General features: G+C 42.8%; 1 protein-coding gene across 1 annotated transcript in view; it reads right to left on the bottom strand.

Moving 5' to 3' along the window:
- GALNT10 (polypeptide N-acetylgalactosaminyltransferase 10) overlaps nt 1–24258 on the bottom strand; it is an 80773-nt gene that overhangs the window by 39197 nt on the left and 17318 nt on the right. The window contains exons 2-6 of the mRNA XM_061617450.1: nt 15250–15352; nt 13260–13398; nt 12141–12307; nt 7558–7743; nt 3490–3673 (exon numbers count right to left, since the gene is read on the bottom strand). Of these exons, the coding sequence (XP_061473434.1) occupies nt 3490–3673; nt 7558–7743; nt 12141–12307; nt 13260–13398; nt 15250–15352 (779 nt within the window). The remainder of the gene's footprint in view (nt 1–3489; nt 3674–7557; nt 7744–12140; nt 12308–13259; nt 13399–15249; nt 15353–24258) is intronic.

The following is a 24258-nucleotide window of genomic DNA, read 5'->3' as shown; positions in this document are numbered from 1 at the left end:
TAAAATGAAGCAGGAGATTAAAGATATAAGGGTCCCTGTGAGAGAGGTGACCCTGGAAGGGGTCCCTGTGAGAGAGGAGACCCCGGAGATTGGAACAGGGGTCCCTGTGAGAGAGGTGACCCTGGAGACTGGAATAGGGGTCCCTGTGAGAGAGGAGATCCCGGAGATTGGAACCAACGTGGAACAGGAACAAGATTTGGAGTCTATGGACTTTAGAAATAAAATCTATTGTTTGGAACTCAATGTTATCTCTGAAGAAATGAATGAAGATTCTAGAGATAAAGTTATCAATGGCATGGATAATCTTCTGGACTGGAATGATGTGATGGAGCCCAATATAGAGAAAATCTATGGAATTAACTGCAGCCATGTGACAATGGAAAAACTTTTAAGAGATGACCCAGTGTATTTTGAAAAAAAGAACAGAGATATGATTTTACAGCAGTATTTCAGCAACCTATTCAGAATGGATGGCAAGAAAATATTTGGGATAGAGGTAATCCCCATCAGACTCTTACTATATGACTATGGCTTTGACAGCAAGATTATTATGGAATACTGATAATGGAAGATTGGATATTGAAATTACTGGACTTAACAAGACTACTGAAGATGGAAGATGGAAAATGGAACTAATAGAGATAATAGAACAATGGCTACTGAAATTATTGAACCTAACAGATTCTGATGTGATGGATTAATTGAAATGTTTATTTTGACTATGGTTATGACAATAAGATTATCATAATTAGTAATGAGATGGATTAATCGATATGCTTATCTGGAAAAAAAAATTGATAGATATATTTCTTAAAGAATTGAAACCTCTCTTTGACTTTTTGTGGAAAGAATAAAGTAATGTTTATGAGATTTGATGATTAAGTAAGATAACTACTGGAGGAAAGTGATTTTATAATATGACTTAAGAGACAGGATTGTTATATATTATAGACTTATAACTGATTTGATCTTTGACAAATGGGAAGTCAATATTTTACTCTTTATTTTTTATTTTTGTTTTTTTTTTTTTCTTTTTTTCTTTTTGTTTAACTATTTTTGATTTTGTTTTTTGTCTTTGAATGTTTTATGATTTTGTCTTGTATGTTTTATGAAAATCTGAATAAAAATTATTGAAAAAAAAAAAAAAAGGAAGGCTAAAGCTGCGAACGAGCTGTGGGTAGCTAGGGATGCTAAAAGCAACAAAAAAGCTTTCTTCAGGTACAGTAAATCCATGGTAAAAGACAGATAAAAGAAATGGTGGTACAGCTACTCAGTGAGGATGGCAAAATGATAACAGATGACAAAGAAAAGGCAGAACTGCTCAATTCTTTCTTTGGCTTAGTCTTCTCCCAAAAGAGGGCCTAGGACCTTCATGGCAAACATGAAGTTGAGAGGGCAGGATTGCAGCTTGAGATTGATATACAAATGGTCACTTTGAACAAGACACCATCTCTATTATCTTTTCAGCCGTATTGAAGACCTTCCTCTCTCAACAAGCCTTAAGTAGGGACCTTATCCCAGTCTTTATCTATGCTGGAATTGCTTTTTAAGATGTTTTTAAAGTTTTTTAAAATATATTTTTAAGATGTTCTGTTTTAATATGTTTTAAAGTTTTTTGTTTTAAAGATGTTTTAAAGTGCTTTTAGTGTTTTTGTTTGCTGCCCTGGGCTCCTTTTGGGAGGAAGGTGGGATACAAATTTAATTTAAAAAAAAATTATTGGGTAACCTCTCTGGTAGACTGTGGGAATACTGTGGTCATGATATATCTTGACTTCAGCAAAACTTTTGACAAAGTGCCCCATGATATTCTGATTAGCATTCTGTGGGCTGGATGGAACAACTATCAGGTGGATACATAGCTGGCTACAGAATCATACTCAAAGGGTGCTTATCAATGGTTCCTTGTCAAGCTGGGGGGAGGTAACAAGTGGGGTACCGCAGAGCTCAGTTCAGTGCTGTTCAACATTTTTATTAATGACTTGGATGAGGAGGTGCAGGGAATGCTTATCAAATTTGCAGGTGATACGAAATTGGGAGGGATAGCTAATACCTTGGAAGACAGAAACAAAATTCAAAGTGATCTTGATAGTCTGAAGCGTTGGGGTGAAAATAACAGGATTAAATTTAACAGGGATAAGTGCAAAGTTCTACACCTAGGAAAAATGCAGTTATAAGATGGGGGATACTTGGCTCAGCAATATTACATGCAAGAAGGATCTTGGGCTTCGTGTTGATCACAAGCTGAATATGAGCCAACAATGATGCGGCTGCAAAAAAGGCAAATGCTATATTAGGCTGCATTAACAGAAGTATAGTTTCCAAATCACATGAAGTACTAGTCCCATTTATTCAGCATTGATTAGGCCTCATCTTGAGTACTGTATCCAGTTCTGGACACCACACTTTAAGAAGGATGCAGACAAACTGGATCAGGTTCAAAGGAAGGCAACAAGGATGATTAGGGGATTGGAAACAAAGCCCAATGAGGACAGACTGAAAGAACTGGGCATGTTTAGCCTGGAGAAGAGAAGACTGAGGGGAGATATGATAGCACTCTTCAAGTACTTGAAAGATTGTCACGCAGAGGAGGGCCAGGATCTCTTCCTGATTATCCCAGAGTGCAGGACATGGAATAATAGGCTCGAGTTACAGGAAGCCAGATTTTGACTGAACATCAGGAAAAACTTCCTGACTGTTAGAGCGGTATGACAATTGAACCAATTACCTAGGAATTTGTGGATTCTCCAACATTGGAGGCATTCAAGAGTCAGCTGAACAGCCACGTGTTGGATATGCTTTAAGTTGGATTCCTGCATTGAGCAAGGGGTTGGATTTGATGGCCTTAATAGGTCCCTTCCAGCTCTACTATTCTATGATTCTATGTTGCCTCAGACTAAAGTTGCGGTCCACTGATTTTTGCCTAGCACAAATTACATCAAAATGGAAACAGAGAAAGAAACATACTTTAAAGCTAATTGAAAGAAAATCATTTTTGTAGTTAGTACCCAAACTTGAAAAAAAAGGTTACAGAGATTCTTGCGTTTTGCCACCTTAGCTCACTCCAGACAGTACATTCAAAAAACATAGCCACTGACCTCTGCTAGGCACCCCCCTCAGCTCAGTGCCCTGGGGAACTGCCAGGATCGCCCACCTTTAAGGCTGGCCTTGCTTGTGAATTCAGAGTTACTAAGAAAGTAATGTTTATGTTTGTTTTGTATTAATTTGCACCAGTACATTATATGTGCTATTAATTTGTGACTTATTCAATTATACAATTGAAATTACTTTTGTACATTTGAAATAGGCCTTCATGTTCTTTTCAATCTTTGTAGACAGAGTACATGAAACAGGTTAATTTCTTGAAATGAATTATGACCTGTGATGTTCAACGATAGTTTATCTGTTTGAAAGTACCAGTACCAGGATCATTCCATCTCTGTCACAGCCTAGCTTGTTAAATACCTATCATACTTTGTTTCATAAACTTACTCAAAAGGGTCACTGGGGTCAGGTTTCTGTAATTCAGGAGGAATTGGTATCCGCTTGTAATACATCTCCCAGTCAAATGCTCCTCGCATTGCATCTCCAGCTTGCGTTTCATAGCCAAAGTGGTCATGGTCTATAACGTCAATCATTGGACAAACTATAGTCTTGCGGTTCCGAGCAATGCGGTCTGGGAAATAGAAACATGTTATATTTGTATTTGCTGCTTCTTTCATCTGTAACAAAACAATGCAAGTACAATCCAGCATAAAGAAACTATGCAGAACTACGTGACTATCTGATTTTTTCATCTTGCCACAAAATGCATATTGTTCAGGTCTGAATTACAAAACCCATCTATTAATTATAAAACTTTAGAGCTGTGAATTTAGTCTGTGATTTTCCATGCTCTCCCAAATAACTGCATAAAATAATCATGCTGGTATGGTTACAATTGCCTGTAGGCAAATAAACACTTTGAGTTAAATTTAGTTCTGACCTATTCAAATGTAACCTTGTTCATAATTTGGTGTGGAGGTTGGGGAAGAGTTGATAAGTTAGTTCAGTGCTATACACATTGTACTGTGCTTGTGAAACTGATGTCTCCAACAAGTTGGAGTGATGTTCATGAACACTGCAATTGCTTCAAAGATCAGCGCTCTCAACATCTCTAAATCCACCTTCTGAGAGGGAAGTTCACCAGTTTGCCAGATTAAAACTTTATGCAGGTCCTAAGGACAGCAGTACTTTGTGGGACAGGCAGACTGCTGGGAACAGGTGTCATGACGTCAGGACACTATGGAGCAAATGTGAGTGCAAAATAAGCAATAATCTGAGAAAAGGGTTTTGGAGACACAGAGTAGAAGTGAGGAACAAGATGAAATTAGAGCTGAGAAAAACTTCATAAAGGTTTTAGGGACAGCTATGACTGCACTTTATTGGCATAAATGAAGTAACAGCCAAGAAAGGCTTTGAAAGTTTGTGGGGTAGAAGTTCTTAAAATATGTAAAGCATTGAAAGGGTACCTATATCTTTAACAGTTACATAGATAGGGAATGCTGCCTGTCAGAGTTGCAGCACTGTGACCTGGTAACCTTAAGAGTACAATTAGGGACAAGCAGCAAGGAAAGGCCACATATTTCATCTGAACCAACCAGTCTAATAGAAGGTTTCTAGTGTTGAGTACACATTAGAAGGAACTTCTTGACAGTAAGGGCAGTTCGGCAATGGAACCGACTGCCTAGGGAGGTGGTGGGATCCCCTTCGCTGGATGTCTTCAAGCAGAGGCTGGACAGCTATCTGCGGGAGATGCTCTAGCTGTGGATTTCCTGCTGTGAGCAGGGGGTTGGACTCAATGGCCTACAAGGCCCCTTCCAACTCTATGATTCTATGATTCTATATACACACACACCTGAAAAGCCTGTCTACCTTGGTACTACACAAACATTAACAGATATTGAATTGCCACACTATGTGGTCATCCAAAATTTATTTTCTAATCAGTTTACCTACCTACCAATAAATGAACAAAAATAATAATTTAAACTGAGAAACTGCTCTGCTTGGAGCATGCAAACCAGACACAGCCAAGCCTTGTTGGAAACAATGATCTGTTAGCCTGTTTTGCCCACAAGTTCAAAACTAGTTCAATAAGCCAATGTGCCACTCAGTAGCCCTTACGCGTTTAAGTTCTGTGCGAGATTCAGGCAGGAAATAATTCAAACAAAACAGCAAAATATCTTGACAAGATAAAGTAACCTATCTACTTTCTCCCTTCAATTTATCAATACAGCTGGATTGTATAGACAAAAGGTTCATACATTCCTAAATACTCGGATTCCTAAATCTCAGACTTTCTAAACTCTAATTTTACCACTCTGTAAAATAAAGTTTAATAAAATTACTTTCTCTGAAAATACTGCACATTCCTCAGAAATCTAATATGTGGAGTATTACAGAATTTCAAGGCTGAACAAACCACAGGATCATCTTTAGATATATCAGCAATGTTTTTGTGTGTGTGTGTATGTGTGTGTTCTTAACTGGACAATTCCTTATATCCTGGAATAAAAGAATACTAGTTATTACTGTCTATTTGCGTGATCTATGGTATTTTTCACTGTATCACTGAATTAGTCCATAGGCCCTTCTCCTTCCACCACAGTTTTCCAGCAAATGCATGAATATTTGAGCCATTGTAGATCCAGGATTCAACAGAAGCAAATTTATGCACAGCTAGGTGCTGTGCGCAATTCTTCTCTAGTTGAAAGCCCAATTCAGTGGCCAGCCCCAGTTGAATTATTGTCCATGGTGACAATAATCTGTACAAGGGGACGGGGAAGACTGAATCAAGCCCTCACTGAAACAAGCAAATGTTTAAATGAATAACCAATACAAACTTCATTGAAGTAAGTAACATTTAGGACAAACTCCTTCAAGGCTTAGAACTGTGGGTGGCTCAATGGAACATTTGTATAAAGCATTCCAGATATAAATCCCAGCATTGGTCATATTAAAAATATCAAGGAACATAATCCCAAAATTATTTGTGCAATGTACAAAGGCACTTTCTGGCATAAATCTAATTTCAAAGTTAATTCAGAATCAAGATAATGGGCCTCTGTCAATAAGAACAAAGTTGACAAATCTTTGGTGGGCCCTTTCACAGATTTCGTCAAAAGTAACATGACAATCACCTCAGTTGCTCTAGCCCAGGGGCAGGAACTGCAGATGATACTGAAGTACAATTCCTATCAACAGCATAGCCAATGGTCAGGCATATGAAAGTTGTCGTCTAACATCTGGAGTGCTGGCTGTCTCTGCTCTCATCAATAAGCCTCCAACCTCCATGACCTGGTCAGTTTTATCTATTCAAGCAACAGGACTTCACCTTCCTCTCTTCCTCCTGCAGCCCCTTCCCCCAAATCTGCTCCAGAGGATCCCCTAACCCTTGGAGCAGATTTTTGGAGCATGCAGGGAGCTGCAAGGAAGAGAAGAACATGAAGTTCTGTTGCACAACTGGAAGTTCATCCTGCACAGACACCTTTGTATTTTGTAGCCCAGTACAAGTCCATTTATTACTTCTTTACATGATAAGGTGGGGGGGGGGCAGAGAGAGAAGTGTGCCTGACCAAACTAACAATTCTGGACTAAGAATTTCAAACTAACAATTCCTTCACCCATAACAAACACCACCATGAATAGGGCCTTAATTCAATAGAGAGGTTAAAATGTTTTTACCTGCTCTAGAGATGGATACTGTGTAATTTGCTTTTATTGTAGGCAAATGTAAATTGATTATACTTTTAGGCAGAAAAAGTTCAAACAAGTTAAACATGTATAACACTTTGGGTGAGTACTGAGTTGGATAACAAAACTTTAGGAACCTCAGCATTCTGTGAGCAACTATAGGTAGTAATAGATTACTACACCTTTCATCATTTCACCAGAGTACCTCTTTTTTTATCATTAATTTTATTCAAATTTTCACACAAAACAAAACAAAAAAGAAACAAATTAAACAATAAAATAAAATGTTGACTTCCGATTTGTGGCAGATCAGTTATAGGTCTATGATATATAACAATCCTGTCTCTTAAATTATATTATAAAATCACTTTCCTCCAGTAGTTATCTTAATTAATCATCAAATCTCATTAACATCACTTTATTCTTTCCGCAAAAAGCCAAAGAGAGGTTTCCACTCCTTGAAAAATATATCCTTCGACCTCTTGACCTTTTCCCCAAACAATCACATGGAGGGAATTATCTCAGAGACAGTCTCTGTATGAGCCAATATTGACTTTTTGTTGAAAAAGGTCTGGGAAGGCCCAGAACTTCCTTACTATAAAATTAAGGATGAAAGTTTTAGTTTCTGAGTCAGAATTCTGTGTTTCTGAAAACACTGTATACAGCTAGAAAAGCCGTAGCAGCACCTGTGCTTATCAGACTTTGCTATTATACCACTATTAAATTTTATTGTGAAGTTGTGATACTGCTTGTGGTAGCTTTGAGTGATGTGTATGTATTAGAAAGATGGGCTTAAAATGATATAAATAAAAAATGAATACTTACCTAAAAGGGGTGGCAACCAGTTTACATTGGCTTCACAGTGAGAGTCCAAAAATGTAATAACATCTCCTATTGCAGCAGAAGCTCCCAGCATACGGGTTCTTATCAACCCTTCTCTCTTCTTGGTTCGGAAAATCCTCACCTTGGGAAACTGGGCCATATAGTCCTCCAATAGCTTTTTTAAGTGTTCTGCATGAAAAATTAAAGGATTTATCATCCAGTCCAAAACTTTTCATTTCTCCCCAATGTCTGAAGCAAATTTCCAGAACTGGAACAACTTTAAGGTCCAATCATTTTATATTATATATTTAGAACGTTGATATTTTAGAAATTTGATATATATTTATTTCTAGACTATTATGTAGGAAACATAATTAAATGTGAAGCAAATGGAAATTAAGCAGGGAGGTTACCAAAATGATCAGAAACATTAAGAAGACAACCCTCTTTTGGACCTTCTGATATTGTGTTGATTCGGATAACTTCTGTTTCATAACAGATCATAGCCTAAAGTTTGTAGCTACAATAAATGAATGGCAAAGAAAGTATGTGTAGTTTGACAAATCCTTCACTAGGTAATTAAAATACTATATATAATCCAGGAACATGCATCTGTCCATCAAAATATATGAAATGTAATTATTTAATGTTGACAGGCAATTAATCCATAAATGTACTATATTAATAATGCAAGCAACTTTCTTCATCACTATTCAGTTAATCTGTTGATTACAACTTAAGACCCCTGCATTTTTTACCAGTGGATTTGCTTGCTGCTAGAGTTAGGCTCTAAATTCCAAGCATGGGACAATGTGCAAAGTCTTTTCTATACCACTAACAACTACACTGTGGCTTAAATCTACAACTGTAGCAGCCCATACCACTTTGCCAAATGCAGATAACAGAAGATGAAAGCCAGCTCTTTCTTTCAAAAGAATCAAACCTTAACTATACAATTTATTATTAAAAGCTTCAATAAAAGTAAGATATATTAAGCCAATAGGAGAATATATCTGCAAGTTACTTCACAACTGAATAGTTGTTTATTTCATTTTCACATAGTTATTTTCATAAGTTAAAAAAGATATGTCAGGAAAAGTAGTGAACCACCAGGGGCAGCCTTATATAATTGTGTTTTAGGCAATGCACAATCTCAGCCAAAAGCAAAGGGCCTGACAAACTCACTCACTATTTAACATAAAAACTCACTCTCTAACATTTCTAAAACCTAATGATAATACAAATTCTCTAAATTTCAACAGCTGCAAATATGATTTACATGCTTGATAAAGCATTAGCTGTTTGAGCCATCTTAACAAACCCAAGGATATAGTTATCATCTATAGCCTCGAGAAGAGAAGACTGAGGGGAGATACGACAGCACTCTTCAAGTACTTGAAAGGTTGCCACACAGAGGGGGACCAGGATCTCTTCTCAATCATCCGAGAGTGCAGGACATAGAAAAATGGGCTCAAGTTGCAGGAAGCCAAATTTAGGCTGAACATCAGGAAAAACTTCCTAACTGCTAGAGGGGTACGACAATGGAACCAATTACCTAGGAAGGTGGTGGGCTCTCCAACACTGGAGGCATTCAAGAAACAGCTGGACAGCCACCTGAGTATGCTTTAATTTGGATTTCTGCATTGAGCAAGGGGTTGGACTGTATGGCCTTATAGGCTCCTTCCAACTCTATGAGTCTATGATCCTGAGACTCAGAATGTGAACTAACTGAATTTAGATCTGATTAATGAATAGTGGTTGAAATTAAAACACAAAGCCATAAATCGATAGAAAGCTCCTACAACTTAGCATCAGACATTTTGAAATCTATTTGCAATGAAGACATTTTGATTGCAGTTCGTATTCTGATACTCCTTGTGTATGTTTTCGTTAACTATGGATATTTCCAGAATTGCCAACTCCTAGTGCACCCTATCACTGCTCATCCAATGTAAATCAAGATCACCCTTCCACATCTTGCAGAGGAGTGTGGGTAGTGCTTTGTGTGTAAACATATCTCATTATGTGTAACTACACTTGGAATATTGTGTATAACTGTGATCACTTCATCTCAGAAAGGGTATTACAGCACTGGAAAAGGTACCAAAAAGGCAATAAAATGAACAAGGGTTTGGAGAACTCCCCTTGAAGAACAAAGTGTAACTTTGGGGCTATTTTAGTTTAGAACCAACGCAAGTAAGGCGGAAGGGGGATGTGCATTCCCCCTTTCTCCAGATTCTGAATGATCTGTCTTTACCAGTGGTAACAAAATCTTTCCTTTGTGGGGAGACTGGTATGCATGGCATCAAGAAAGTGGATAGAGAAATTTTTTCCCTCTGTCATAAACTCAGAGCAGTTCAATAAAGCTGAATGTTGGAAGATTCAGGAAAAATATTAAAGTTCTTCACACAGTGTACAGTTAAATTAGGAAAAGTGCTATCACAAGATGTGGTGACAGCCACCAACACGGATTTAAAAAGGAATTATATAAATTCACTGAGATTAAGACTATCAATCGCTACAAGCAATGACAGCTATATAATAATTCCAGGATCAGAGTCAGCAGGAGAATGCTATTTCCCTCATGTCCTGCTTTTAGGCTTGCTGTACGCATCTTTGCAAGACAGGATGCTAGACTGGGCGGGCCCTTGGTCTCAACACCATCTCTGTAAGCTTTGATAGGGTGACTGCTAGGCAGTGGGGTGGGTGGTATACCAGCAGAATCTCCAATCTGTCCTGCTGGCCCAACACAAGATCCACACACTCTAGATTAGCACTCAAACAGAGAGGGACTTTAGAGAGGAAAATGTTATTTCTATAAGCTACAGTGACCACCCACCCCCCAGCCCTCAAGTCTACACTGATGCTGAACTGAGTGGGTGGGCACATCTGGCAGACAAACACCCTCCTTCTTGCCTACTCAGATCTCAGTTATACATGCCAGGTCAGCTGCTTCAACCTCAATTAAATCATGGACAAGGGAGATTTTATTATGAACTTAGGGCTGATTGATAGGGCAACCGCCAAACCTCCTGATGGAAGGAGAGTCTGAACACTGCACAGACTTGAGCTGTCTGAGCCACAACTGTCTAAGCCAAACTCACCTCACCTGGCCTACCATCTTCCCAATGCCATACTTCACCTTATCCATGCACATGGTAATTGCTCCCCCAGCTGCTTGCACTCAGTCACACATCCTCCCTTCCCGTCACGTAACTAGGCTCCTAAGGGACCACTAAAATAAAGCCATTAAAGTCAGGGTGCCTGCTGCTGTCAGTGAAGGGGTGGGGCAGACTTCCTGTCAGTGTTGGTCCATCCAATGGTGGCAGTTCTCTCACCTGCTCTGATGCTGTCCCTGCTGCCATACATCTCCATCTGGCATTGGGTCTGTTGGCCCCGAGTTATACCCTCCCCAGATACCCAGGCCTTGGTCAGCTGCTGTCTGCCACGGGGGCAAGGTGGGTCTAGCTGACGGTGATGCTTTTCCCAGAGCAGCAGCACTTCCAGAGTGGATGGGGATGATCAGCCAGACCTTGATGTTTTCAGTCTCTGAAGCTTATATTCTCTCCCCCACAGCAATGTTTCCACCCTGGGGAAAGTGAGATGGCAATACTTCCACCCAGAAGCACATGTTCCTACTGCTGTGGTTGCTGTTGCTCTGAGGCCAGTGGTAGCCTTCCAGATGAACTCTACTTCCAGAAAGTACCTGTAACTCAGCCAAACTGAAGTAAGTTTTTACTGGGCAGGACAGATTCTCTAGACCTTGATGTTCTTAGCCATCAGAGCTTATGCTATTGTAAGTGTAACTGCACAGTTCATAATTCAAACATCTGGGGGGAATTAGGGAAGAGACATAGTTCCGTAGTAGAAAGCATAAGCTTTGCACAGAAAAGATCTCCTGTTCAGCCTCTGGCATCTCCAGCTGGAAGGATCAGCCAGCAGATGATGGGAAAGACCATTCACTGCCTGAAGCTCCTGGGGAGCTGCTGCCAGGCAAGGTAGACAATACTGGGCTAGATCCAATGGTCTGTCATTAAGTCACATTCATATGAAATGGGGAAACACCCCAGAGAAGATCACTTGGACCAGATGGGTTTCCCATATCTAAAAGTCAGAATGGAAGTGTGATGTTTTTTCACAGATACATCGTCAAAATGTTAACATTTCTTACTAGGATAATTTCCCCATTTTGTGTTCATTATGCTTTACAAACACGTTACTACACTGTGGATTTTCCCACATACTCTTTTACATTAAGTTGGTTTTTATTTTTTAAACATAACACAGCCTGTAAGGAAGGATAGCAAAGAAAAAAAGCTTTGTTTGAAAAACTGTGTAGAATAAAAAGTAACACATACTAGTTTTTGCATTTAAGAATGAATGTTTTCTTTGGCATTCAAAACCTGAATTTGCTTAGTAGACAGGTAGACAGTTATAAAACATGATCTTGCTAAACTGAAAATATTTAAGAAAAAAGGAAGTATTTAAGAATCCAACATTTAGAATGTGATGGACATGTGTGCTAAGTAATCTGTGTTTTGTTCAATCATACATGTCGGTGTAAATAAATATTATAATGAAAGTACCTCTATCACTGAAATCATCCACCAGCACAATTTCAGCTATGAGTTCAGGAGGAGAGCGACTGAGAACGCTGTGCACTGTTCTGAGAAGTGATGACCATCCTTCATTGTGAAATGGGATTATTACACTGGTGTTTGGGAGTTTCTCCAGGTATAGCTTGCTATTGCAGCTAAAAGATGGATGAACACAGTTATTAGCTTGATCAGTATACAAGAAGGGTTACTATTACTATAGCAGTTAAAGTAATCACTCCTTTTGTCTCTTGGAGCAATTAAATATTAAACATCCAGTTGACAAACAGCATATTTTAGATAAATTCAGGAAGAATAGGATCCTAATTGGGCACATGGCCAGAGGCTCCCTACTTCTGCTATACAGGATCCAAAACAAACTATGATGCCTCCCAATGGAATAGATGAGCCTAGGAGAGATTTTAAAACTTTTCTGATGCCATGTTAGGGGGATGGGAGATTCTATCAAATGCCAAAGGGTGAATGACTGCCAGGCAGCACTTTCTTACTATAATTTGTTTAAGAACACACATGATACAAGCTGCTGTGAGCGATTGCTAAAACCAAATTTACGGCCCTTTCACAACCCTGAATACATCCATATCTCAGAGGGGAGGACGACAAATTCTAGATGCCCCCTCCCATTCCAATGTAAAGAGATACTCTGTGAGCCACAGGGCCATTTTATTTCATCTTGTTTAGTAGGTTATTTTTAACATTACTTGTGTTTTATATGCTGTAACCTGCCCTGAGATCTTGTGGTAAAGGGTGGGCAAGAAACACAACAACGAAGCACATTCATTTCATATTAAACTTACTACAATACATCAACAAAGATAAAACACAAAGAGGAGAGTTAATTTGTAACTATTGGAACCTGTGTACGTTACAACTTATGCTTTATGCCTTGGCTCTTACAACGGCAGAGTTAAGAATTGCTGAATGATCAGGTTTCTTAAAGCATTAGATTGCTCAGCCTATCAAGATACTGCAGACCTGTGTAACAAAAAAGGTCAATACTAGTTGGAATGACACTCAAGTTACAATACAGGAAAGTAAATTCTAGAAATAAGAACTTTCATAAACAAGAAAAGCTTGTACTGTACTTACTTTGGGTGCCGTATATCTGGAAGGGAGCGATTGAGAGAAATTTTGTCACTCACAAAAATATTAAAGCCATTTTCCCTGTATGCCTGGTCCACTCGTTCAGCATCAGTCATAGGGTATGGTTTTCCCTGTTCTCCATTACCTACAGGAACAAAGTAAAACAAGCTGAGTCATTAATGCATATAAAATTCTAATTGGACCTAAGTTCAAATGTCAAGGAACTATTTTTTCCAGCTTCCCCAGACTAGCCTTTGTCAATCTGGTCCCTCATGTTATAGACTGCAACCCCCATCAGCCCCAACTAGCACAGTTCAAAGCATCTGAACGTTGACAAACACTGGTCTAGACAATACTTGTTATGCCACATTCTATCAATGACACAGTATGATTTCTCAACACCAGTCTACAACTGTTAAAATTTTCAAATAGTTGAGAGGTCATAATTTTAAGAACACTTAATGTTGCTTACAATAGATGTCTCAGTTATTTTGTCATTTCGAAAAAAAGATCAAATATAAGACAACAGATTTATCCCAATTTATAGAATGTAAGATACACATGCTATACATAGACCACGTGTATGTGATTTCCTCTGTGAATTCCATTTTGAGAACTAATTTTAACACATTTTTAGTTGTGCACCAAACTACAGATGCAGCACAATGTCATCCACTTGGACAGCTTTTAAGTTCTTTTCTTCTTGAGGGAAGTTGGTACAACAGGCCAAATTACATACTGAAAGCCTGTGTGGGTCTTTCCTGCCCTTGTCATCTATGGGCTCAAATATCTGGTTATGGAGGACACTTGCCAAGCAATAAATTCCTTAATCACTATCCACATGCATCTCTGATTAACTGCCAGCTCTTGTTACTCCCTCCTCTTGCATTAAGACCAAGTCTATCAGATCAGTGCCTGCTGGAGATGCTGCTGACAGCACAGGCTTCCATATCCCCAACAACTGGTGCTACTGTACCAAGCAGAAGGCTGCCCAAATCAGGGATGAGAGCTCCCTTCTATAGCAGTTGCAGATTTTCTCATTTTCCATTCTTCCCACAACCCCAGCCTCCTTTCTAGGACTAGGGACAAGCACAGGAGCTGATGCCGTCTGCCTAGAGCAAAGCCATGCAACTTTCAGGCTTACTTTTCCTGCCAAGTCAAATGGAGCTTGGAGATACTGCCTGGCTTCCATACTCATACCAATTTATTTCATCTTGCTTCAAAATAGCTAGTTATGGCAGTCTCTGGTTTGTTTAACATCAGCAACCACTTTCATCTCTTCCACCTCAAGGTAGGTCTGGGAGAGACTCTCTGCCTGAAATCCTGGAGAGCTGTTGCCAGTCAGTGAAGACAATGCTGAGCAAGATGGGGTCTGACTCAGTACAGGGCAGCTTCCAATGTTCCTATTTAATTTATGTTTAGTTCATGCTTTGGCAATGAACCCTGGGCATTTAAAACTTCCAAGCAAGATTTAAATAGGGTGTGTGTGCTGCATGCATTTCTCCTTTCTTTTCCTCTTCTCTTGCCCATTGTGATACATCAAACTGCACTCTCATTCAACTGGCTAGACTCAAAACCCCTGAAAGCCATTTTGCTTATACAAAGGTTGGGAATAGGGAAAGCAGCATACGAATGTGACTATCTAGGTAACCACCCAACGCTGTTCCTTGCTAGTTTGAATTGAGGTTCTTGCTGCCTCTAAGTATGACATTTTTCTAGTTCTCTTCCTTGGAACAAGCAAGCACCCATCTGATAATATAGCCAATTTTCAGAAATAAAAAGAAAAGTAGTAGCAGAAGTGGACTCAACATATGCTCCAAGCTCCTGCCAGTCTTGCTGGCAAAGGTCTGCTGACTTTCTTGTAAACAGTACCAACAGAAGTCAATACCATCTTACATAAACTACATTGTGCCCTGATACTCGGCGCTCAGCACCATTTTATTTCTGAATATGGAATTTAGTAATACATGACATAAGATTGAATAGTTATACATACCTGTTCGTTGCAAGTCTCTTCTTATAGCATCTCTGTCATGCCAGTCCTTCTTCCTCTGTCTGTTCTCAAGATAAGCTTCTTTCTTCTGTCTTGTATGGAAACCCTTTTAAGAAACCATCAATGTTATATATTTGTGAAAGGACTCAAAACCAAGCTGAATAAGCCACACTTCCAAAATATTTTATCTGTTTTCATGGAATTTTAATTTCAGCAACATTTCATTTGTTGGAGCTATTTCATATCAGCTCTCACATAAGTGACTGTTCTATGAGTAGGAAGTCCCGATTCAAATCTTGCATCTGCTATAAATTCACTAGGTAGCCTTCAGTATTATTTCTCAGCTTTGGACCCCTCTACTTATGATATAGGGATACTAACTTTACAAGGCTATTCTAATATTAGCTGAGGAAATGTATATTGTCCTGTAATTTGTTTAAAATTGTTTTTAATGTTTCATTTTTAAATTGCTGCGATCTTCCCTGAGACCTTATGGTGAAGGGTGGGTAATAAAGCAAATAAATTAATAATTAATAATATGAAGTGCTTTGAACACACCAAGTGCTATATAAATTACTATTACAGAATCAATCTGGATCAAATAATGATACTTCAGTAGGGAACAGCCTGAGTACCACTTCTTTCATGCATTTTATCACATTAATATGAAATCTGATTCCTAAAGAACCCAAAGGAAAATTGTACTTTTGCTTCTTTTTTTACTGAAAGTATAGATAGCAGTGTTAGTCCACAGAAAAAAATCCTTCCTCAACTTCCTTGAGATTCCAGGGGCCACCTGACACAAGCAAGCCCAGTTTGTCTCTTAAGTACTGGACACCCGAAGAAGCAGGGTTTTTTCATATTTGCTTTCCACTTTTTGGCCCCTGTTCCCAAAGCAGCTCGCAACATTTATAAAATGAAGATTTAATCAAAACCATACAGTTGTATCTAACTAAACCACTGCATACGCAAAACTACTTACGTGAGCACAATGGATGATGCCCTCTTCCCCCCCCTCACACTGCCTCCAAATCTGCTCTGGAGTGTTGGGGGGGAACCCAGAGCAGATATGAGATGTGTGCAAGAGAAAGAGAAGTTCCATTCCACTCACAGCAGTTGTTCCATGTGCACAATGATGTAATTGGATACAGTGCTTAGTTTTAAAAAACATGTGATAAGGGGGAGTAGGGAAGAGAAAGACGAGAACAAATTTAAGAAACAGTATTTAACAAAAGCAAAAAACCTCAAAGAAATGTTTTAAAGCTTCATATATGTGGAGAATCAGCAACAGGTACTGTAGTAGATGTGCAGTAGATTCTGCCTCCCTTTCCTGACTCTCTCAGGACAGTTAGCCTTTCATGCACATTGTGGTGGGAGAAGAGACAGCACAGTTAAATTAGGTGTCGTCTGCTACCTCCCTCCTTACACATCCACACAAAAGAACTGGGAGAAAGAGATATAAAAGCCACAACCTCACATATGATCCCTTAAAAGCCACAGTCTCATATCTTTAGACATTGGCAATACACATCCATGCTGTTTGGCCTCCATATAACACCTACATAATTCCCAAACTTTACTATCCCAAAAAGGAGAGAACCCACATTACCTGTTCTCAGATCAGAACTGCTTTATTACACACTACACATATTGAACTGAACTAGAGCTCCTCTGAGAGCCAGTGTAGTGTAGTGGTTAAGGTGTTGGACTATGACCTGGGTGACCAGGGTTCGAATCCCCTCAAAGCCATGAAGCTCACTGGGTGACCTTAGGCCAGTCACTGCCTCTCAGCCTTATGAAAATCCTATTCATAGGGTCGCCATAAATCGGAATCGACTTGAAGGCAGTACGTTTACATTAGAGCTCCTCTACGACAGCCTCCCCCAGCCAGGTGCCCTCCAGATGATTTGGATTCCCACTCTAATCACCGCTAGCCAGCATGACCAATTGTCACACATGACAGCAGCTGTAGTCTGAACCATCTGGAAAGCATCAGATTAGGGAACACTGACCTACAGGATGACTCCGCCCTAGAGATTCATCAAAGAATGTATCAAAAGCGGTGGGTTACATATGGAGTAGCATTTTAAGAATCAGATTAAGTCAGTAGAGTTTTAGAGTTTAATCTTCTTACAAACAAGCTGCCTGCTCAGAAACTTTTATGTATTAAAAGAAAAAAGTTTAAGGGTAAATTGAAATGCACAGAAATAATAATAATAATAATAATAAAATTTTATTTGTTAGTCGCCTATCTGTCCGAGTTATCGGACACTCTAGGCGACTTACAACAACATATGAAAATACAATAACAATCAAAATACAATTATCAATTAATCTAACATCAGAAAACATCCAATAATATATCAAAAAGCTAATCCACCCCACAATTCCTATAGGCCTGCCTGAATAGCCAGGTCTTAAGAGCTCGGCGAAAACCCACCAGGGAGGACGCATGTCGGAGATCGTAAGGGAGAGAGTTCCAGAGGGTGGGGGCCACAACTGAGAACGCCCTCTCCCTGGTCCACACCAGTCTAGCTGTTTTGACCGGTGGGACCGAGAGGAGGTCCTGTGTGGCTGATCTTGTAAGGCGGCCTGATTGGTGATACTGGAGGCGGTCCTTCAGATATACTGGGCCGAAACCATATAGGGTTTTAAAGGTCAACACCAACACCTTGAATTGGGCCCGGTAAACAGCTGGTAACCAGTGTAGTTCTATTAACACCGGGGTGATGTGATCCCGGCGGCGGCTATGCTTAATTAAGCGTGCTGCCGCATTCTGTACCAGCTGCAATTTCCAGATCGTTTTCAAGGGTAACCCCATGTAGAGCGCATTACAGTAGTCTAAGCGAGAAGAGACCAGGGCATGTATCACTCGTGGGAGCAGATGTGTAGGAAGGTAGGGCCGCACTCTCTGTATCAGATGTAATTGATACCAAGCTGCCCGGCTCACTGCTGAAATTTGAGCTTCCATGGACAGCTGGGAGTCAAGAATGACTCCTAGACTGCGGACCTGGTCTTTCAGGGGTAATCTCACCCCATTAAGCACCAAGTCGATGTATCCCAACCTTCCTTTGTCACCCACGAGCAATACCTCAGTCTTGTCGGGATTTAGTTTCAGCCTATTCTTATTTATTTATTTATTTATTTTTAAAACTTATATATCGCCCGACTAGCAATAGCTCTCTGGGCGGTGAACATAAATACAATAAAATACAGGAAAATACAAAAGCATCACAATCTAAAATCAAATTTCACAATCTAAAAACTGCATAACTAGATCAAATTACAAACATTACCATCATTAAACAAAAAATTAAAATGCCTCGGACAAGAGAAAGGTTTTAACTTGGCGCCGATAGGATGATAGGGTCGGCGCCAACCGCACCTCCTCAGGGAGACTATTCCATAGTTCGGGGGCCACCACTGAGAAGGCCCTTGATCTTGTCACCACCCTCCGGGCCTCCCTATGGGTCGGGACCCGGAGGAGGGCCCTCGTAGCAGACCGTAGTGTACGAGCCGGTTCATAACGGGAGAGGCGTTCCAACAGATATCGTGGTCCCGTGCCGTATAAGGCTTTGTAGGTTAATACCAACACTTTGAATCTGGCCCGGAAGCGTATTGGAAGCCAGTGCAAGCGGGCCAGAACAGGTGTTATATGGTCCGATCGCTTCGTTCTTGTTAGCAGTCTGGCCTCCGCATTTTGCACCAGCTGTAGCTCCCGAACCGTCTTCAGAGGTAGCCCTACGTAGAGCGCATTACAGTAATCCAAACGTGAGGTTACCAGAGCATGTACTACTGATGTAAGATCCTCCTTAGTCAGGTAGGGACGTAGCTGGGCTACCAACCGAAGTTGGTAGAACGCATTCCGTGCCACCGAGGCTACATGAGCCTCAAGTGACAGGGAAGAGTCTAGAACGACTCCCAGACTACGAACCTGTTCCTTTAGGGGGAGTGTAACCCCGTCCAGGACAGGATATGTATCCACCATCTGATTGGAGAAACCATCCACCAACAGCATCTCAGTCTTATCAGGATTGAGTCTCAGTTTGTTAGTTCTCATCCAGTCCATTGTCGCGTCCAGGCAACGGATCAGCACATTGACCGCCTCACCTGAAGAGGATGAAAAGGAGAAGTAGAGCTGCGTGTCATGAGCGTACTGGTGACAACGCACTCCAAAACTCCTGATGACCGCACCCAACGGCTTCATATAGATGTTAAAAAGCATGGGAGACAAAACCGAACCCTGTGGGACCCCACATTGGAGTGCCCATGGTGTTGAGCAATGTTCCCCAAGCACTATCTTCTGGAGACGGCCCGCCAAGTAGGAGCGGAACCACTGCCACGCAGTGCCTCCAACTCCCAACTCCGCAAGCCTCTCCAGAAGGATACCATGGTCGATGGTATCAAAAGCCGCTGAGAGATCAAGGAGAATCAACAGAGTTACACTCCCTCTGTCTCTTTCCCGGCATAGGTCATCAAACAGGGCGACCAAGGCCGTCTCAGTGCCAAAACCAGGCCTGAAACCTGATTGAAATGGATCTAGATAATCGGTTTCATCCAATAGCGCCTGGAGCTGGTCAGCAACCACTTGTTCCAAGATCTTGCCCAGGAATGGAACGTTCCCCACTGGTCTGTAGCTGCTGAAATCCTCTGGGTCCAGGGAAGGCTTTTTCAGGAGTGGTCTCACTGCTGCCTCTTTCAGACAACTGGGGACCACTCCCTCTCGCAAGGAGGCATTTATCACTTCCTTGGCCCAGCCAACTGTTCCCTCCTTGCTAGTTTTTATTAGCCAAGAGGGGCAAGGATCTAGTACCGAAGTGGTTGCACGTACCTGTCCAAGCACCTTGTCCACGTCCTCGAACTGAACCGACTGAAACTCATCCAACAAAACATGATAAGACTGGGCTCCAGACACCTCACTAGGGTTAACTGCTATAAAATGAGAGTCTAGGTCCCGACGGATGCGTAAGATCTTATGCTGGAAATGCTCAGCAAACTCATTGCAGCGGGCCACCGATGTATCTACAGTCTCCTGCAGGCCTAGATGGAGTAGCCCTCGGACGACTCTAAAAAGCTCCGCTGGGCGGGAGAGAGATGCCTTAATAGTGGCGGCGAAGTGTTGTTTTTTCGCCGCCCTCACCGCTCCTACATACCGCTTGGTGGAAGCACAGACCACCGTATAATTGCATTTGTCGGGAGTTCGTCTCCATCTCCGCTCAAGCCGCCTCCTATCTTGCTTCATAGCTCTCAACTCCGGAGTATACCAAGGAGCTGAATGAGCTCTGCAAAGGAGAGGGCGCGCAGGAGCGATCGTGTCGACAGCCCGGGCCATCTCCACATTCCACAGATTAGCCAGGGCTTCGACAGGAGCGCCAGTCCTATCAGCCGGAAAATCCCCCAGAGCCCTTTGAAAACCTTCAGGATTCATTAGTCTCCGGGGGCGGACCAATTTAATAGGTCCCCCACCCTTGCAGAGAGAAAAGGTCACTGAAAGTCTAAACTTCAGCAAGCAGTGATCTGTCCATGACAAAGGGAGAGATGTAAAACTCCCCACGTCCAGATCACTATCCCCATGTCCAGTAACAAAAATAAGGTCGAGAGTATGCCCCGATATATGTGTTGGGCCACTAACATATTGGGACAGCCCCATGGTTGTCATGGAGTCCATGAAGTCCTGAGCCGCCCCAGACAAAGTAGCCTCGGCATGAATGTTGACATCTCCCAGTACTAATAGTCTGGGGGATCTCAACAATACCTCCGAGACCACTTCCATCAACTCAGTTAGGGAAGCCATTGGGCAGCAAGGTGGGCGGTACACCAAAAGGATTCCCAGTCTGTCCCTCTGGCCCAACACGAGGTGCAAACACTCCAGACCAGTAGTTGTATGGACATGGTGCTTGGTGAGTGAGATGGAACTCTTATAGACCACAGCAACCCCACCTCCCCGACCCTCAGATCTACCATGATGCTGAACCGAATACCCCGGTGGGCAGATCTGGGAGAGACTAACTCCTCCCTGTTCGCCCACCCAGGTCTCGGTTATGCATGCCAGATCGGCTGCCTCGTCCAGAATCAAATCATGGACGAGGGGGATTTTATTCTGTACCGATCTGGCATTAAAAAGCAGCAGCTGGAGATCTGAGAGTTGGCTGAGAGGACAACCAACAACCCTGCGGGTATGAGAAGGACCGGAACAAGGCACAGCCACAACATGTCTGGGCCGCATCCATCCATGATTCTTGCCCATCCATCCACTTACAGACTCCAGGCACTTGGACATGGTCTGAATAGCCACCTCTGGTGAGGACTTAAATAGAGCTGAGTGTCATCCGCATATTTGTGACACTGCAGCCCAAAACTCCTGATGATAGCTCCCAGCGGCTTCATATAGATGTTAAATAGCATGGGGGAGAGGACAGAACCCTGTGGCACTCCACAATTAAGAGGCCAAGGGTCTGAAACCTCATCCCCCAATGCCACCCGTTGGTACCTGCCTGAAAGATAGGAATGGAACCACCGTAAAACAGTGCCCCCCATTCCTAATCTCTCTAGGCGAGTCAACAACATACTGTGGTCAACAGTATCAAAAGCCGCAGAGAGATCCAGGACGACGAGGAAGGTACATTCTCCCCTATCCAACGCCCTCCTCATATCATCCACCAGAGTGACCAAGGCTGTTTCCATTCCATGCCCAGTCCTGAAGCCCGACTGGAATGGATCTAAATAATCTGCTTCCTCCAAGTGTGTCTGTAACTGTTTAGCCACCACACGCTCTATCACCTTGCCCAAAAATGGTAAATTTGAGACAGGGCAAAAGTTAGCCAACTCTTGGGGATCCAAGGAGGGCTTTTTCAAGATGGGCTTTATCACTACCTCCTTGAGGGCTAGTGGCATTGCACCCTCTTCCAAGGATGCATTTACCACCGCCTTGATCCCTACGCCCAGTCTCTCTTTACAGCTCATAAGGAGCCAAGAAGGGCAAGGATCAAGCAGACAGGTGGTTGGCTTCACAGTCGAGAGCACCTTGTCCACGTCCTCAGCGAGGAGAGGCTGAAACCGATCCCACCGGACTGGAATGCAACTGGCCGATTCTGGCCCACTTTCTGTATCCACGGCGTACGGAATCATGCTCTTCAGACGCTCGATTTTGTCGGCAAAGTGTTTAGCAAATGTGTCACAGGAGGCTTTAGAATGCTCCAAGGGTTCCTGAGCAACTGGACCGACCAGGCTTCGGACCACCTGGAACAACCTCCTGGGACAACACTCTGCTGATGCAATAGAGGCAGCAAAAAAGTCCCTCTTCGCTGCCTTTGTTGCCCCCGGGTAGGCCGCTATTGCTGCTCTAACCAGTGTCCGATCGTCCTCAGTGCGAGATTTCCGCCACCGGCGCTCTAGTTGTCTCACCTCCTGTCTCAGACCCCGCAACCGTGGAGAATACCAGGGTGCTGTCTGAGTTCTATTCAGGGGGAGAGGATGTTTCGGAGCCACCCGGTCAACTGCCCTAGTGATCTCCTTATACCACTCCATCACCAGGGTTGCGACCGGGCGACTTTCAGTCAGCTCCAAATTCCCCAGTGCATTGAGGAATCCCTTAGATTCCATCAGGCGTCTGGGGCGGACCATCCTAACAGGTCCTTGTCCCCTGCGGAGGGTGTGCAGCATTGAGAGGTCTATCTTCACCAGGTAGTGATCTGACCATGACATGGGGTTAGTAGAAATCACCCCCATTTTCAGAGCACTCCCATCCCCTCCCGAGACAAACACAAGGTCAATAGCATGACCGGCTACATTGGTGGGCCCTGTATTACTAAGGTGCAGTTCCCAAGAAGTCATGGTTTCAATGAAATCCCGAGGGGCTCCCATGAGAGCGGCCTCGGCGTGCACATTGAAATCCCCCAAAACCACTAGGTTGGGGGAGAGCAACTGCACAGCCGAGACCACCTCGAGCACCTCGGTCAGGGAGTCTGCTGTGCAGCGGGGTGGGCGGTACACAAGCAGAATCCCTAAACTGCCCTTTGGGCCCAACCTCCAGTACATGCAATCAACAAACTTGGTCTCATGGAGGGGGGGTCTGGTGAAAACCAAAGACTCCCGATAAACAACTGCTACACCCCCTCCCCACCTACCAATCCTCGGCTGCTGTGCGTACCGGAAACCGGCTGGGCACATGGCCTCAAGTATGGGAGCTGAGGCCTCGTCCAGCCAGGTCTCCGTAATACATACCAGGTCTGCGTTCTCATCCAGGATATCCTGGATGAGAGATGTCTTCTGCACCACAGACCTGGCGTTACACAACAGCAGTCGAAGATTGGATAGAGTCCTGCATCCCCCAGTTATCTTCTGGTTGTGGACAGGCCCGGAACAAGGGATGGGTATAACGCATCTATCTCTTGTTCCCCTAAACTGGCGTGGCCTGCCACCCGCCTTCCAGGATCTGCCGCCTAGCCTTTTAATGTAGTGGCTCCCCACTCCTCCCTCAGCATTCCCCTCCAGTCTACACATGCCTCTCCCCCTGTCTACCGATCAGGCAGGCCTCCCCCCCAGTAAAAATAATTAAATGTCCGTGTCTTCCCCACTCCCAAGATGGAAATGGCCTCTGTCCTCTTACTCCTCAGCGTTCCCGGCTCTCCACGGTGACTCTCTCCGTCCTGCACAGTCGCTGTCTTTACTCTCCACCACCTCATCAGCACCACCAATAGCTCTGTCTCTTAATCGAAGCCAAAACAGCCAAAGCTCCTCGTCCTCTGCCCCCTTCACAGGTCCTGTTCCTCCCTCTTGGCTCTTGTTCCACCATTGGGTCAGTAGGGGGTGCCCCGCACCGCCACCGACGAGAACGCCAGAGACAACCAGGCAGTGCGGACACCCCCAAACCACGACCCGGCCCCCCGCGCCACACCCGACACCGGCCACTCCCAATGCCGGCCACTCCCTCACCAGCAGGAAACACCCCAAGGCCCAAGGGGCAGCCCAACGGCGGGGGGCACGAGCCACAACGGCGGCGACAGAAGGCAC

This window comes from Rhineura floridana, chromosome 3 (assembly GCF_030035675.1).
Source record: "Rhineura floridana isolate rRhiFlo1 chromosome 3, rRhiFlo1.hap2, whole genome shotgun sequence".
Taxonomy (NCBI): domain Eukaryota; kingdom Metazoa; phylum Chordata; class Lepidosauria; order Squamata; family Rhineuridae; genus Rhineura; species Rhineura floridana.
The sequence above is the reverse complement of the archived record's forward strand: the minus strand, read 5'-3'. Positions and strand labels throughout refer to the sequence as shown.